At 38.8% G+C, this 16,369-nt stretch overlaps 2 protein-coding genes across 6 annotated transcripts; one reads left to right on the forward strand and one right to left on the reverse strand.

The window, feature by feature from the left end:
* Positions 1–88: 88 nt before the first annotated feature.
* Positions 89–5,399, reverse strand: rpl36a (ribosomal protein L36A). Its single transcript, XM_082557815.1, has 5 exons — positions 5,293–5,399; positions 4,604–4,709; positions 3,648–3,715; positions 2,363–2,485; positions 89–169 (listed from the first exon to the last, which is right to left on the reverse strand). Exons 1-5 carry the CDS (start codon positions 5,293–5,295, stop codon positions 149–151), a joined length of 321 nt encoding a protein of 106 aa, XP_082413941.1. The 5' UTR covers positions 5,296–5,399; the 3' UTR covers positions 89–148.
* Positions 5,400–5,814: 415 nt separating this feature from the next.
* Positions 5,815–14,759, forward strand: btk (Bruton agammaglobulinemia tyrosine kinase). 5 transcript variants are annotated; one of them, XM_082557725.1, is made up of 20 exons: positions 5,816–5,924; positions 7,466–7,543; positions 8,470–8,521; positions 8,748–8,911; positions 9,034–9,141; positions 9,706–9,787; positions 9,899–10,024; positions 10,111–10,172; positions 10,261–10,448; positions 10,837–10,899; positions 11,087–11,141; positions 11,225–11,304; positions 11,632–11,759; positions 12,136–12,207; positions 12,618–12,789; positions 12,963–13,182; positions 13,306–13,370; positions 13,462–13,580; positions 14,000–14,157; positions 14,252–14,759. In XM_082557725.1, the coding sequence occupies exons 4-20, from the start codon at positions 8,771–8,773 to the stop codon at positions 14,321–14,323; spliced, it is 1,911 nt and encodes a 636-aa protein (XP_082413851.1). In that variant the 5' UTR covers positions 5,816–5,924; positions 7,466–7,543; positions 8,470–8,521; positions 8,748–8,770; the 3' UTR covers positions 14,324–14,759. The 5 variants fall into 5 exon arrangements, with proteins under 5 accessions (XP_082413850.1, XP_082413854.1, XP_082413853.1 ...); XM_082557726.1 differs by having other exon boundaries at positions 8,753–8,911; XM_082557724.1 differs by lacking the exon at positions 7,466–7,543 and having other exon boundaries at positions 5,815–5,924.
* The last annotated feature ends 1,610 nt before the right edge of the window (positions 14,760–16,369 follow it).

Below are 16,369 nucleotides of genomic sequence, written 5' to 3' on the forward strand. Positions count from 1 at the left end.
TAGACTACTGAAAGGTTAAATTACCATAAGAGACAAAGCTTGAATTTTTGTACAAGGAAAAAAAAGATTCAACTCAAACACTCAAAAGTATGTTTGGATCCATTTATTGAAAATAGTGACAACTTCATCCATATGACTGGACCACAGTTTAGAACTGGATGACCTGGCCCTGTAAGAAAACAGAGGGAAACATTTGTGAGAATGTGCAACTTATATTTGCATTACTTTACAGTGGTGACTGCCATGAATTTATAATTAAATTCTGACTTTTGTACTGTAGTTGAATAAGACTAAATAAAACCCAGTATCTTCACATTCATCAGCTTTACCAGCCTGTTGTAAAGTCCTGCCACATATGCATACAGAGTGGATAGGACTTAACTTTTGTGCTGTTGATGAGGAAGACAGAAGCTTTTAAATAGAGTAAAGTCTGATTAATGAGGTAACCCAACACATGAATACTGAGTTATGGGGGGACACAGGAGCCAAATCACCTTGAGGCAACTGTTGTTGTGATTTAGAATTGGAATAGAATAGAATTCAACTTTATTGTCATTGCACATGCACAGGTACAGGGCAACGAAATGCAGTTTGCATCCATCCAGAAGTGCTTTAGTGATATAGATATATTACAATATATATTAGCAATAGTATAGATATGTGAGTATATTACAGAAATGGGTCTATTATGGTATGTTATAATGTATACGGTATGAAGTATGTTGTGAATATTCTATAACTATAAGTATGTACAGGCTGTAGTGAGTACAAGCTATGTACAGGATATGAACAGGATATAAATATGAAAAACTATACAGAATATGAAATAAATAACTTTACAGAATCTGAGATATACAGCTATACAGAAATGGGAACTATGCAAGTTGTAAACAGTTGTAGGATTAAAGATTATCGAATGTACAGAATGATTATTTACACAGAGCTATACAGTAGTGCAGTTAAGATAAGTGAGGGTGTAGATAGTTTCTACAGAGGCTATATAAAGTGCTAGTGGTTGTGAGTGGTGGTTCAGTCCATGTTATTATTGTGTTTGAGGGTACAGTTGTCCATTGTGGGTGTGTGTATGTTCAGTCCATGAGTTTAACGTGGGTCAGATGTCAGATTTGAAATTGAAATAAAAGGTAGCCAATCATGAATTTGAGAATCATGTATTAGAGCTTCTATTGAAGGAAGAAAAAACAAAGACGACAAGCTCAACAGCAAACCTTGTAAAAATAAATAAAAACTAATAACTGTATTGACAGTATATATATTGAGATCAACTCATGCATCGTATTTTAACCACCACAATAAATCAACAGCCAGCCCTGAGTCACCATCTCATCAAAACAAATACAATTTACCACTAACCACAAAAAACGACAACAAAAAGAAAAACAATCTGTCACTGAAAGCGAAATATGCTCCAGTTAAAATCCAAGCTGGGCTGCACATTTATCAAGTGTAGCAAACAAACATTTCCTAATGCAATTCTGGTGCTATAGCATGTGAAATGCGTTCATACATGCAGACACATGCCTCTTTCACAACTCAATTTCAAAAGCGGTTTCTCACTAATTACATCAGAAAAGGGTGGGCAGAATCGAGTCGGACATGGTCAGGGTTGGCCCTTTCCCTCGTCTAACACACAGAGCTCGTGTCAGACGCTTTCACACTACTGGAAAAAACTGTTGGGGTATTTTTCCACCTCTTGAAGAGTGTTGCCTAGGCAGAAGCGCCGACAAATACTCTAAAATCCATATTTTTATATGTACATCTGAAGAATTAAACAATTGCCAGAACAAATAATTCTGACAGGAAATGGGACGACTAGAGAGCGAATAGGCTCAAGATAATTACATATCCGATCAAACTGCATCCAACGTTTGCATTCTCGTGCACCTTCTTTGAATATCTTGCAATATCCATCTTTAGCGTGCAAAGCTAGTGTGCATGTGTAACAACAGCTTTATGCAAACTATTTTTTCCAAACAGGAAATCCATGTTTAAGTGAAAAAACAGCTGATATGCAAAATGTGCATTTTTATAGCTGTCACCGTGTTGGTTCCATAATTTATCATAATTAACATAAAAGATGTCAATATGTCGCATGAAAAACTAATAGTGGGTTATGAACATGAGGTTATTAAATGTGTAACAAAATAATTACCTACAAATATAAGAAGTCAGAATATTTTTAATGACAGATTTCTGTGGGATGATTCTGACACCAAACTGTAGCTTTAGCCGAGATTAAACCCACTATGAAAAGTACTACTGAAATAAAGTTAATATAAAGAATATGTTGTAAAGAATAGTTAACTTCAATCTTTACAATACCAGGGACATATGTGAGTCTTACCTTTCTCTTCTTGTCACCACCCAACTCGAAGTGCTTACATCTCTTGATGGCCAGCATTCTCTTGGATCTGCAGTTGGGCTCCACACACTCGAGCCTCAACACAATCTTCTTTGTAGTCTTAGCCTGTTTGACAGTATTTCAGCGAGTGTCATTTCCCCTCACATATATCTCAACACGATCAATCCAACAGTACAATGCTGTGAGATAGTATTTACCCTTTTCATGATCATTTTTCCTGTGAATTTGTCACACCTTAGCATTTTAACACTAGATAAAGATAATCTGAGTAGGGCTTGCTGTTGCGTTTTGGATCAGTCCTGCAGCATAACCCGAGGGCACTTGCAGATAAAAGCACAAACAGATGGCTGGACACTTTAGGATTTTCTGGCAGAGAGCAGAAGTCATAGATCCATCAATCAGAGCGGCAAAACAGCCTCTGACCATCACACGTCTGCCACCATGTTCGATTGGTATATTTTATCAAATGCTTTTAGTTTTGTGCCAGATGTAACACTACTTACATTTTCCAGAAATTTCAACTCTTCTCGACAGTCCACAGAATATTTCTGTCTTGGAGGGGGAGGGTGGGCGAAAGTGAAACTATTTGGTCAGTAATGGTTTGCACCTTGAAACTCTCCCATGGACGCCATTTTTGTCAACTCTCTCCCCACTGTTGAATCATGAACTCTGATCTTAACTGAGGCAAGTTCTTTAGATCTTTTGCGACCTCCGAGATGAGCCATAGATGTGCTGTTAAGAGTAATTTGGATAGGCTAGTCACTCCTGAGAAGGTTCGTTACTGCCCACAAGTTTTCTCCATTTGTGGACCATGGCTCTCTCCATGTTTCCAAAGCCAGAGAACAGCATTGCAACCCTTTTCATACTAATAACATCAATGTCTTGTTTGTCATCGTTTCTTAATTCCTTTAGATTGTGGCGTGATGTGCCGCTTTTTGATATTTTTTAAAAACTTAAAACCTGTACAACACATTGAAGTAAGTGACTTCTTCATATCAACAGATATGGCAGTATTCAGGCCTGGGAGAGGCTATTGAAATTTTACTCAACTACCCAAAAAATGTGGCTAATTACACTTAAATCATGATTTCACACAGGGCAAAGTAAAAACTGTGCTTTCTATTTACTTAGGTTATTTTTTTTATAATATAAACAATTAGTATGATGATGATCTCAAACTTTAAAGTGTGACAAAATTAGCAGAAAAATATAAATCTGGAAAAGGACATACTTTTATTACAGCACTGAATGAGAAAGCCATGGTTACCTTTTTTCGGAAAATCGGCTTAGACTGACCGCCATACCCACTCTGCTTTCTGTCGTATCTCCTCTTACCTGAAAAACATTTAGTTTAGTCAACACATACTTGAACAATTAATAAAATAAAGCAAGGATGCACTGATGCATTATGGGTTCAAAACAAAATATTGGCCCATATTTGCAGACATCTTACAATTTCCCTTCTGTGATAGGAAAAAGATTGTAGATATATTAAGTGCTAAGACACTAATCTATTGATTTATCAAAATATGTGACGACAAATAATCAGATAATGCCATAGATGAGGCCAGTGTCGTGCTAAAAATTTACTGCTGATGCTCGTGTGACTTTGTGTATATCTTTGTTTGTATTAGTAGATGTAGTAAGCAGAATTTACTGAGTTATATATAAAATAAAGAAATGACCTGTTTTACAAGAATCCATCCACGTCATCAAGAAGAAGAAGAAGAAAGTGTGTACATTATTGTACTTTATTGAGCCCCGTGGGGAAATTGCTCTCTGCATTTAACCCATTCACTCAGTGAAGCAGTGGGCAGCCATTGGGCGCCCGGGGAGCAGTGTGTAGGGACGGTACCTTGCTCAGGGGTACCTCAGGGTAGCTGTTAAGGGGAATCGAACCCCCGACCTTCCGATCATGGGGCAACCACTCTACCTACTGAGCTATCCCTGCCCCAATCCAGTCTTTTTTGGCTACTTAAAATATATTTATGGAAATGCTGTTAAATTTGGTGCAATTTGCTCTAAAATCTTGATCAAATTACTGAAAAATAAACTTTTAACTGCTTGTATTTTGCGACAGGAACGTTCTTCCTGGCTCATAGTGACTTGATATCACTTAAAAAAGATGTTTTTGACAGATCACAGGTCAATGTTTTATATACAGACACTTTTTTTGACTTTAGACACCAGTGCATCCCTTAAATACAGGACAAACATATTTACCCTGTACATAAAGAGAATCCTTCCCCTTCTTGTACTGGGTAACTTTGTGGGGCTGGTGCTTCTTGCACTTCTTGCAGAAGGTCCTGCGGGTTTTCGGGACGTTCACCTGCACAACACAGAGAATAACATTTGAGCAGACGTGCAGTATACACAAAATACCACAACGCGGACTAGCTAGCCACGTCCAACAGGCCCAAGCCATAAAACTCACAACACTTGTGAAAAATCAAGTGCACAGCTATCAAAGAGTTTTGTTCAATCATTTTTGAAATTGACTTAATACACAGAAGCACCGAGTTTATCATTTAAACTGTGGCCGGCAGTGTTGGGGCAAGCTAACACGTTAGCATCGCTATTTTAATGAAAACAGCGTAAACAAGTGACGCTCCAATACTTTTTACAAAGCAAAACACGTTTTGACGTAGCTGTTAATTGATTGTGATGTTTCGCTTGTTTAGTTTTTCGCTTCTGACAGAAAGGCCGGTTGGAGTAGAAAAACCAACAGTGGCGTTTCGCCACTAAGATAGCATCCATCAATATAACAGCGTTAAATATACCAAAGATGGCCAATACCGCCATCGTTACGCACATTGTAACATTATCAACATGACCGGGTGTATCAAATACAGAAATTGTACTTTAATCGGCAGGATTGAGATAGATTTGTTTTAGGTGTAATGGTAGCATACCATGGCTGCAACCCGATGCAGAGGGAAAGAGGAAGAAGGAGGCCGGAAGCAGTTCTTAAAGTCGCCCCTTCAATAGACCTCAGCCGTAGACAGGTCTGCCCCCTAGCGGCCGGAGATGCAAAGAAGCCAAAACCATGAAAAGACTGCAAACGGCCCCAATTTTAAGGAGAGTGACAGCCATGGAGTGCACAGCATAAACCTGACAAAACTCAGTGGGTCAGTAATATACTAAAACACAAGCTATACATTTTACTCACAGTGAAAAGGCTTTAATGCCTGCAGAAGTTATCATTTTGAAATATCTTTTAACAACGTAATAAGCAGGTGAGAAACTAAGAAATCCACTCAGGTTACAGTGTAACTATATGTAACAACCAAATATGGCCTTGCATTAATGTTTAGCCCGCTTCCACTTATCACCAAAACTGTCCAGAAGGCTGATATGAAAATTAGCAGCAAGAAAAAGGGGAAGTAAGCCCTGTCGATTCCTCTCTGTGGGTGTGTTTTAAGCTTCTTGCATCACAGACCAACACACATTTTATGGAAAGCCAGCTACTGAGGCAAAGGTCCATGCCACTCTTCAAGCTTCAGCATCTGCAGTTGTCTGATGTGTGTCATTTTTCAACATCTGGGTAAGCAGCACTTGTTTCTAAAGGAAGTATTTTTAGTCGCACTTTGTTCATAGAACTATAAATGAGAGAAGCAACCTTTGAGTACACTTCATCTGAAAGACCGAGGCCAAAAGTAGCATAGATTAGTGCAAGTACTCAACTGAAACCCACTGTAATTTCGTTTGTATGCAAATCCTGTGAAATAACCAATGAAATTATGAATCCACAAGTGACATTTTCAGCTTAAAGTCTAACGATGTATAAAGTTTTGAATGTTTTCTGGACATAAACGTACTGTTGTGTGCTGAGTGCTGATAATCCTTTATGTGCACACACTGACACTGTTCATCAAAGTGCTTTCTTTGTAGCAGAAACTGGTTAAATGTAAAGCAAATCGCTATCGCTAATCAGGTTGTACTTTCACACAGTTACTGACTCTCCATGACAGGTATCTTGCATTGAACTGTCATTTTTAATACTTACGTGTGCATCATAGGAAATTCTCGTATCCTGACAAATAGTTCTCACAAGTCACCACAATGTTAAACTTATGTGGTATTTTAATATGCCTGAGTATTCTTTGTGGTTAGAATCAGTCTTGTGACATTACTCACTTTTTTTCTCTCTGTCTGTTTCTTTGTTACGTATGCTCACACAGAGACACACGCAAACACACATACACAAGTACGCATTTTATTGCACATAGCACTTATCTACCAGGAAACATCAGGAAACACAGCATCTTTACAGGTTCCTGTTAACATTAGTCTTTCATGATAAGGTTGTGTCTGCTGTGTCATTCACATCAGACATCATGCAGTCAAAATTTGTGCACTTTAGAATAAAAAAATGCAACAATGACCATTTATAATGATTTATTTGCTACTTAATTGCCTTTCACACAGAGGGTGTAGTGACACAGTTGGCCTGTATTAGATTATATAGTCTAGGTCACACACAGAAGAGTAAAATTACAAATGGAACCTGCCAAAACTGGTACATTACATGCTTTTCAAATGTCCAACTCATGCACAGCAAAATTTAAAAGAGAGATACTGTCAGGTAAGAAGAGGTGCAGGCCACAGGGTTTCTTCTCTCTTCATATTGCAAAGCAATACTGATGCAACTTCCCTATGAGTTTGTCTGTGTCAGCCACCATGAGTCAACTCCCATCAGAAAAGGCAAAAAAATAATCTCCTCTGAGTAGCCATGATGCATTGGTAGCTGCACAGTTTCAGTCAAAAGGCTTCACTGATTTAGAGGCACATATCAAAGTTTTGGGCGTGCGCCCTCAGAGTTTTTTGACCTTCACTCGAGTTAGTGATGTGAGAAAAGACGGGTCGTGTTAAATGAGGAATGAGTAAACAATGTTTCACAGAATAGGGAACACCTCTGTCTGCTCATGAAGGCACAAACAACACCAGCAGGTAGTGTCACTCGAGTGTGAAGAAATGTCAGACTCCCTGTTAGCAGAGAGCAACAGAAGCTTCTCGTAGTGCCACAGTTACAGTTCAGATGATAGAAGGAAGTTCTCTCTCTCTCTCTCTCTCTCTCTCACTAAGCTGAAAATAGGCTGAGTTGAAGTGCGCACACATCTGACAGAAACTGACACACAGTGAGCGCTCGGCCGTGTAACGAGGGTGAGTCTGAGAATTTGATAGTTCACATTTGAGCGGTAACCGGTAACAAATAACTTCCCCACATTGGTGCACTTTTGTTGCACTTTTAGAACAATGTGGTGACGGGAATACCTTGGCTTTTCTTCTGGTCATTTGGTGAGATTTTAGTTTTAGTTCTGCATTGGTCAGAACCAAAGAAGCCTTTGCTTCCCAACCTATCATCAATATCTTTCAGCTTTGTTTTCATCAGTTGTCGTGATTTTCTGCGTGTACCGTCACTGCAGTACTATTTATACTGAATTAAGTTTCAGCTAGCTATATTTCCCCTAAAATATCAGGCTGTTAATGTCGCTATGTTACTAATTTCCACAACAATTAATTATTGTATGCTCCCCTTCACTCAGATTCTATCAATGTGTCTTGTTTTGGAGGTGCAAGTTTCATTTCAGCGCTGGTGGTTAGGAGGTGCTGCAAACAAGACACACTACACTGCCATAAAGCAAAAAGAGAGCCTTTTTCATTTGCCTACTTATCTTATGTGCGTGGTAAAATGTATAAATGTGCCCGAGGGGAAGGAAGCCTTCTGATAGTAGGAGTGATATATTACATGATATGTTTGCCAGCAAACAAATTTTATTTAGAAGTAAAACAAAAAATGAATCATGTCTAGACTGTATAGTTATATAAAATGAAAGAACTATACTACTGTATTTAGCCAGGTTTTTGGATCAACAAATCAGGCACTTGATATCCATTCCAAAGGCAAAGAGGAGTTAAATACTGTATCCAGATGACCAGGATGTAACAGCTAAGAGAAACAGATGTGCCACAGAGGCAAATGTTGGAAACCGAGGATGTTGCTGTCAGGAAAAGCAGGGCTTATGCAAACTACACCTAATCACACAGCGATATGCGCTAACACTGCATGCCTGTTCATCTCTTTCCAGATCTCCACTTTCACCTGTTGCAGTGGCACTGCTCCAACTCTATGAACAGTGGGTAGGTATTACATTCTTTAAAATGCTTTTCAAAGGAAACGAAAACACTGAATAAGTGTAAAGTTCAGCAAAACTTGAGGCTTTGTCATAATGCTGAGCCAGTCACAGCTCTCAGCAGAATTACAGATGCTGTTGTAGTCGGGGTGTGAACATGCTGTTTAGTGGAGAAGCATTGTGTTACGCCATGATTACTCTTTTTAAACGTATCCATTTGTCACTTGTTCCAGTGCAGCTGAATCCTGAATGAATCATGTCAGACTCTATACTGGAAGAAGTCTTCATTAAAAGATCTCAACAGAAGAAGAAGACCTCACCTTTAAACTACAAAGAGAGAATGTTTGTTCTCACAGCAGAAAAAATATCCTACTATGACTTTGACACAGACAAAATGGTATGTATATAGAACTGAAGAAAGGTTCGTTTCATATTAATGTTGGCTGGCAACCTTGGGCCACCAAATAAACACTTGGCTCTTTATCCTGGACTTACCTGACTGTTTCCTCTTCTGTTAAGCAGAAGCGAAAAGGTCTGAAAGGGTCAGTTGACCTAGAGAAGATCAAGTGTGTAGAGATAGTCCAGCCAGAGCCCAATGCCCCACAAGAGCGCATGTATCCATTCCAGGTAGATATTTTTCAATCCAATTTTCATTACTGAAGTTATAAACAAGAGTCAAATGCAAATGCTTTGTACCCGATTAAACTTTATATAAAATATACACTTTGCTTGCTTTCACTGCTGTTTAGCTTCGGGCCAGAACACGTAACAGGAAGATTATATAAGAATAGAGCTGCAGAAAAAGAACAACAAACACTTTCTATTAAAAAAAACACGTACGAGCAGCACACAGCAGCATGAGTGAGGCTCTCCAAGGACTGTTCGGTGCTCCAATAGTTAACACTGTGAAAGTTAATTGTTAAGAAGTGAAACTTCCTCTCACACTCAGATGAGCTAGGGGCTTTTAGTGCCAATGTTGCCATAAATAGTAAAAGTTCAAGCTAAACATGTCTTAATTAAAGAAAAAGCAAAGTAACACTTCGTGGGTTCATGTGTTGAATTTCCGCTAACGCATTTGAAGAGACTTTTGCCACACTTGCAGCAATCTATTCTGCAATACCAAACTTGAAAAAAATAAAGAAAAAAAATACTGAAAATTGCCGTCTTGCTCCGCTGTGGATTTTTCCACAGGTCATTTATGATGAAGGGCCACTGTATATATTTTCTAAGACTGAAGACACCCGGGTTGCGTGGATAAAGAAGCTCAAAGAATGTAAGTGTGCATGTCTATTCTCGCATTTCGTCACCGTATCTCGTATCATCTTTCATGAACATGACCATATCTTGTGTATCTGAAAAACTCTGTGGCCGTATACGTGTACAGTGGTGCGCTTCAACAGCGATCTGACGCAGAAGTACCATCCATGCTTCTGGGTTGATGGGGTGTGGTTGTGCTGCCACCAGGAAGTTAAACAGGCCATGGGTTGCAAAGTGCTTGATAGTAAGAATGGTGAGAATTAGACTCCCCTTAGTTTAAAGTCTAAAATGATCAGGTCCTAAACTTTTAAATTGATATATCTAATAATGCCTTCATAGGAGTGACATCACAGCTATCTCGAAGGTCAACAAGGAAGCCGCTTCCTCCAACCCCAGCAGAGGTATAGACCTAGGACTATGAGATGAACATTCACCAAGTACACACTGTTTTCTTCTATATGACAAAAAGCTATCTTTTTTTTTTTCCAGAAAAAGCCTACTCGTCCTTTACCTCCACAGCCTCCTGACCCACCAGCGTCCTCTGCAGGCATGACTGTTGTAGCTGAGTACAGTTACACACCCATGACACCACAAGACCTGGAGCTAAGGAAGGATGAGGAGTACACCATCCTGGAAAAGTCCGATGCAAACTGGTGGAGAGCTCGAGACAAATATGGGTAAGCTGACTAGAGGTGACCCAAAGATGTCTCGTAAGAAGAGCACGTAGCCCATCAGACAAATCAAAAATCAAGCGCAATCAGTTTACTCTGGAAACTTACAGTGGAGGCTAAAGTAAACCAACTGCAAGCATTATAATGAGGAAGACAGATAATCAGTGATGATTTTGAAGCACACAGATTAAAGATCATTTATATAAGAGAACGTTCAAAAAGTGGCTTCCGGGGCTACACGGCTCGTTAGTTCATAAATTTTGCATAACAAGTAGAAATGAATTTATATAATATACGATTCACTTGAATGATTTGTAAAAGTTAGAATCTGCTGGTGTTAAGAAGAAGTTCACGTTTTGCATGTGCCATCTGTTAATGTTCTTTTCTTTTCCAGAAAAGAGGGTTATATACCAAGCAATTATGTTGTAGAAGCTGAAGATGGGCTAGAAAGATTCGAGTGAGTATCAGTGTTATTGCTTTGCCCCTAAATAGGTGTATTAATGTCACATATGGTTATACATTTTATTATTTTTAACCTAACTCATTCTTGGTTCCTTATCTGCACTCTAATTCATTTCTTATTGTTGAACTAATACAACAACATTCAGGAAGAATTAAAAATTGTTTATTTTTTTTATTGACAGCTGGTATTGCAAGAATATGAACCGTAGTCAAGCAGAAAAACTGTTAAAGGCTGAGGTAAACCCATGACTGTCATTGCCAAAAATATGTTTCCGGACTGTGTTTAAGTCAAAACTTATGAAATATGTTGTTGTAATCAGAACAAAGATGGAGGCTTCTTGGTGCGGGACTCCAGCAAGGCTGGGAAATACACTGTGTCTCTGCTCACAAGGGGTGGCGGGTGAGTAAGCTTAGCGGTGTTAAACACTGCTACCATTTATATAGTGTATCCACTCGCTCCGGTCATGTGTGAACGCATGAAAAGAAGAACTGTTTGTAATGAAAGAGGAAACAGTGGCCCACAGAGGGAGAGAGATGTAAATGACTTATGCAAAACTAGGCCTAATGTGTCTGCGGTACTTTTTTTTAAATTCCAAGACTGAGCTACCCTGTTCAGAACACTGAGGAGATTTTACCTAATTATGCATATATGATAAATCATTCCTGTTCGGTGGTTCCAGTGAAAACGTGCGAACTAAATCCACCCGTGTTACTCTTCTCTCTACAGGGAAGCTGTTGGAAGCTGCCGACATTATAACATCTGCACCACCCAGCAGAGCCAGTATTACTTGGCAGAAAAGCATAATTTTAACACCATCGCAGAGCTCATCAACTATCACCAGCACAACGCAGCAGGTCAGTATAACTGCCCGGGCCCTATGGATACATAGTCTCAGCTTTAATACTGTGGTATTTGTTACACAATAAACTCATTTTCAAATTTGGTTACGGTAACAGGAAAAAGGAAATGAGTCATAAGCAAGTTTGAGTGGGGGGTAGGGGGCCATTGGAAATTTTGTGGGTTTAATTATTCTTTTTTTATTATTAATCTCCACTTTATTTAACTTAAATTTACAGTTGCTTTTTATTTTCTTTTTTAACGTCTTCTGTAGCCCTTTCACTCACATGTCAAAGCTCAATGAATTAGTTCATTCTTGCAATTCATATTCCAGTCATCTTTTCAAAAATGACTATCTTAATAGGTAATGTGGCTTTGTTATCTCCCCACTAGGCATGGTTAGCAGACTGAAACACATCGTATCTAACCGGGCACGGCCCCCATCCACAGCAGGCCTTGGTTATGGTAAGATTATGACTGCAGATGAAATTTAATTACACCTGCTTTCTTGGATTATGAATGTATTCTTTTTTATTATAACAGCTTTCAGAGAGTGTATAAAAGCTAACATGTAAGATACTGATCATTGTTTTAACAGTGTTTTGTGCTATTAGTATATTTGGCAAAGTTATTACACTTTTGTGCCTAGTATGAGATCAGAAGATTAAAAATGGTTTTCTGTCTGTGCACCTGATTACCTGGTTTTTAGTTTGATAAAAGGAAAAATGTTTCTAGTGTTTATGGTAACCAAGAGTGGCATCTCATTTATCTCTCAGCAGCAGCGCTAAAAAGATATATACAACGTGTCAAGCAGTTATTTTAATGAGGTCGTTACATGCTAAAAGAGCACAATTATTTTCTCTTGTTTGACGTAGGTGTGTGGGAGATTGACCCACGCTACCTCACCTTCATCAAGGAGTTGGGATCTGGACAATTTGGAGTGGTGAAGTATGGGAAGTGGCAGGGACAGCATGATGTGGCCATTAAAATGATTAAAGAGGGCTCCATGTCAGAAGATGATTTCATAGAAGAAGCAAAAATCATGATGTAAGCACAACTAAATGATAATTGCTGAATGTCTAACTCACTCTAAGATGAGTCTGTTTGTGCACAAGACTCATAAAACTGATCTGTCATACTGGGAATGGTAGTTCCTATAATGTCTTTGAGGAAACCCAGCTCACAGTGCTTAAGTTCCTTCTTCTTTTTGCTCAAACAAGGAAGCTTCGCCATGAGAACCTGGTCCAGCTCTATGGCGTGTGCACCAAACAAAGGCCTATTTATATAGTGACCGAGTACCTTGCAAACGGCTGCCTCCTCACATACCTCAAGGAGGGCCTGAAGCAGCACCCAACAAGCATCCAGCTGCTAGAGATGTGTAAAGATGTCGCTGAGGGCATGGCCTACCTCGAGTCACACCAGTACATCCACAGAGACCTGGTGAGAGACAATGATCCACTGTGTCAAAGCTTAAAAAAGAAAAATCCTGTTTGCTACCCAAAGATAACGCTGAAGGTTTAATGATTATTCCTGAACCAAAAGCATTGTTTGTTTTATCTCCAGGCTGCCAGGAACTGTTTAGTAGATGGAAATGGCACTGTCAAAGTGACTGACTTTGGGCTATCAAGGTAAAACACTTTACATAAGTTGCAAAAAGAACAAGACACACTGGTACATCATCAGCATAATATTAAAATCCTCTTCCTCCAAACCTTCCAGGTATGTTTTAGATGATGAATACACAAGCTCGGTTGGCTCAAAGTTCCCTGTCCGCTGGTCGCCACCCGAAGTCCTTCTTTACTGCAAATTCAGCAGTAAGTCTGACATCTGGGCATATGGTAAGTAATATACTGTATATATTTTTACTGTTTTATTGATGTACTTCAAAGTGAGTGGACACAGAAACTTCAGTATTAAAAATAATAAAGGTGCAAATGATTTAATAGGTTAATTAATAATTACTCTACTGTATAAAAACAGTTTTGGTGAATACATAGGGAAAATAAATGTGCTAACAAAAGTATTCTTTAAAATTGTAATTAAATAGTTAAATGGAAAACTAAATACATACATCGGGAATTTATATTACAATTAATGCATTAATACCTTCATTTAAAAATATATATTTTTATGCATGTAATGTTTTATTGTTCTGTTGATATCTATTTTTGACCTTTATATTTTGTTTTGTTTTGTTTGCTCAAATTGCATAAAAGCATAATGATTTTAAATTCTAACCATTTATATAATCCATTAGGGGTTTTAATGTGGGAGGTGTACACTCTGGGACGGCTTCCTTATGAGCGCCTCAACAACACGGAAATAGTGGACCAGGTGTCCCGGGGCCTGCGCCTCTTTCGCCCCCAGTTGGCCAACGAAAGAGTTTACAGCATTATGTCAAGCTGCTGGCTTGATGTAAGTGAATTTTCATATTTTATTGCAACTCTCGGTTGAGTTGACATTTAATATTGGCCCTAATCCTAGAGGTTTCCTTTGCTGTTCCTTTCAGAAAGCAGAGGAGAGACCAAACTTTCAGGAGCTGGCGCTGACTGTTCAGGATCTGCTATATGAGCTCCAGTAGGACTCCGAATAATGTATCAGCACAAAACATCGACAGTTCACTCAGAAGCCCACAGAGTCGTATCTTCAGATGCCCCTGGAAAGATAACAGTCAGTGAAAGTAACAGCACAGCGAAGTCCTCTGAAATGTGAATATGTGTACTGTGAATATCACTGTTGCTCACTGATTATACTATCCTTTCCATCCCATAAGTAGAAGTACATTCCTATAGAGTAGCATTTCAATTGTGTACATTTTATTAAAGAGCACCGGATTGAGTTTGTATGTATGTAGTGAATTTTGTGAAATATTTGTTGAATGTGTAAACATCTTTGCATGTCTAAACAAGCTTTGTACGCGCATATGTATTGCACAAATAAAAGCCAAGTATACCAGGCTTTGAAATGTTTGAAACATCATCATGTGGAATGAAAATTAAAAATGAAAATGTGCAAAAGATGGAATGAAAATTTCCAACCATGCGACAGACCTGCTGTATTCACGGATGGCGTTATCCTCACCGAACAAACGCGTAAACACACCCTCAAATGGATACGGCTGTTACGAACTGCGGTCAAGTGAGCCCTCACTTACGAAGTCACAGTCAAGCTAGCCGCTCCGCCAGCCGCACCTAAAATGTGGTTGCACTACTCTTACGTATATTACGGTATGGGTGAAGACTGGCTTAGAAACGCAGTGTTTTCTGTCCTGACACTATTTTACTTCACAATCCACTCCCAGTTTTAGTGTATCTCCACTTTCCCCCCTATGATCCACAGCCCAAATTACTGTATGATTCAGAGAAAATTAACAATAAAATTTGCCCAATTTACTCAACTGTACTTTTATTGTCCTCATCTTTGAGCTCAGATTACAGGAAAACTATAGGAGGTGACGCAGATATTTCACTGGATTATGACTCTGGGGGACCCCCACTATGCACCCTGTGATCCACATCAAAAATTACTGTACAGTTTTTGAGAAAATTGATAGTAAACTTTGCACAATTTACTCTACTGTACTTTTAATATCCTCATCTTTGACCTCAGATTACAGGAAAACTGTAAGAGGTGACACAGATATTTCACTGGATTCTGAATCAAGGCCATCTCCACTCTTCACCCTGTGATCCACAGCTAAAATTACTGTATGGATTTCCAGAAAATTGATAGTAAACTTTGCACAATTTACTGTACTATACTCTATATATTCTCATCTTTGAGCTCAGATTACAGGAAAACTGTAAGAGGTGACACAGATATTTCACTGGATTATGACTTTGGGTGACCCCCACTCTGCACCCTGTGATCCACAGCAACAATTACTGTATGGATTTCTGATAAAATTAAATCCTATTCCATTACCAAACAAAATGAGTTCATTGAAGTATTTGCTTAACTACAAGAAATTTCTTTCCACACACAATTTAAATTTTTCAAAATGTCATTCACACACCACCTCAAGTAGCAACTTTAGTTTAAGACATTATTTATTCAGTGCTTAATCACAACAATAGTCACCTTAAGGCACTTACATAATAAGTTAAACCTTACAATAATACATACAGAGAAAAACCCAACAATCATATGACCCCCTATGAGCAACAGTGGGAAGGAAAAACTCCCTTTTAACAGGAAGAAACCACCGGCAGAACCAGGCTCAGGGAGGGGCGGGGCCATCTGCCTCAACCGGTCAGGGTGAGAAATTACATTTCTCAGATTACTGATTTCTCATATTACTACTACACAGTTTAGATATATTGTTATTCATTATCTGTCATCACACAAATCAACCCCAAAAATCAAAAAGGAAATACTTGAAGTACGTGCACAAAGCAAGAATGTTATACACATTGTGTTTTACACATGTGTTCCTCAAAACACCAATAACAACTATAAGCAGATTATTCAAGTAGCTTTCACTGCATGTGGAATTAGGTTACACAAAGCACACACTTCCACTCTGTCTTCTGAGCACTGCTGAGCTGTTCATTTGTCATGTCCAGGCATTCAGAATGGAACCAGCGGTTATCACATTGGATCTGTAAACAAAAACATATGAACTTTC

This window comes from Aulonocara stuartgranti, assembly GCF_965226115.1.
Source record: "Aulonocara stuartgranti genome assembly, chromosome: 2".
Classification (NCBI taxonomy): domain Eukaryota; kingdom Metazoa; phylum Chordata; class Actinopteri; order Cichliformes; family Cichlidae; genus Aulonocara; species Aulonocara stuartgranti.

Coding starts and splice junctions, on each gene's coding strand:
- rpl36a (XM_082557815.1), bottom strand. Junction 2,486..3,647: donor AGCCGATTTTCCGAAAAAAG/GTAACCATGGCT, acceptor ACTGTCAAACAG/GCTAAGACTACAAAGAAGAT. Junction 170..2,362: donor GTGGTGACAAGAAGAGAAAG/GTAAGACTCACA, acceptor GTTTTCTTACAG/GGCCAGGTCATCCAGTTCTA.
- btk (XM_082557724.1), top strand. CDS start 8,771: ATGTCAGACTCTATACTGGAAGAAGTCTTCATTAAAAGATCTCAACAG. Junction 11,760..12,135: donor TCACCAGCACAACGCAGCAG/GTCAGTATAACT, acceptor TCTCCCCACTAG/GCATGGTTAGCAGACTGAAA. Junction 14,158..14,251: donor TGTCAAGCTGCTGGCTTGAT/GTAAGTGAATTT, acceptor TGTTCCTTTCAG/AAAGCAGAGGAGAGACCAAA.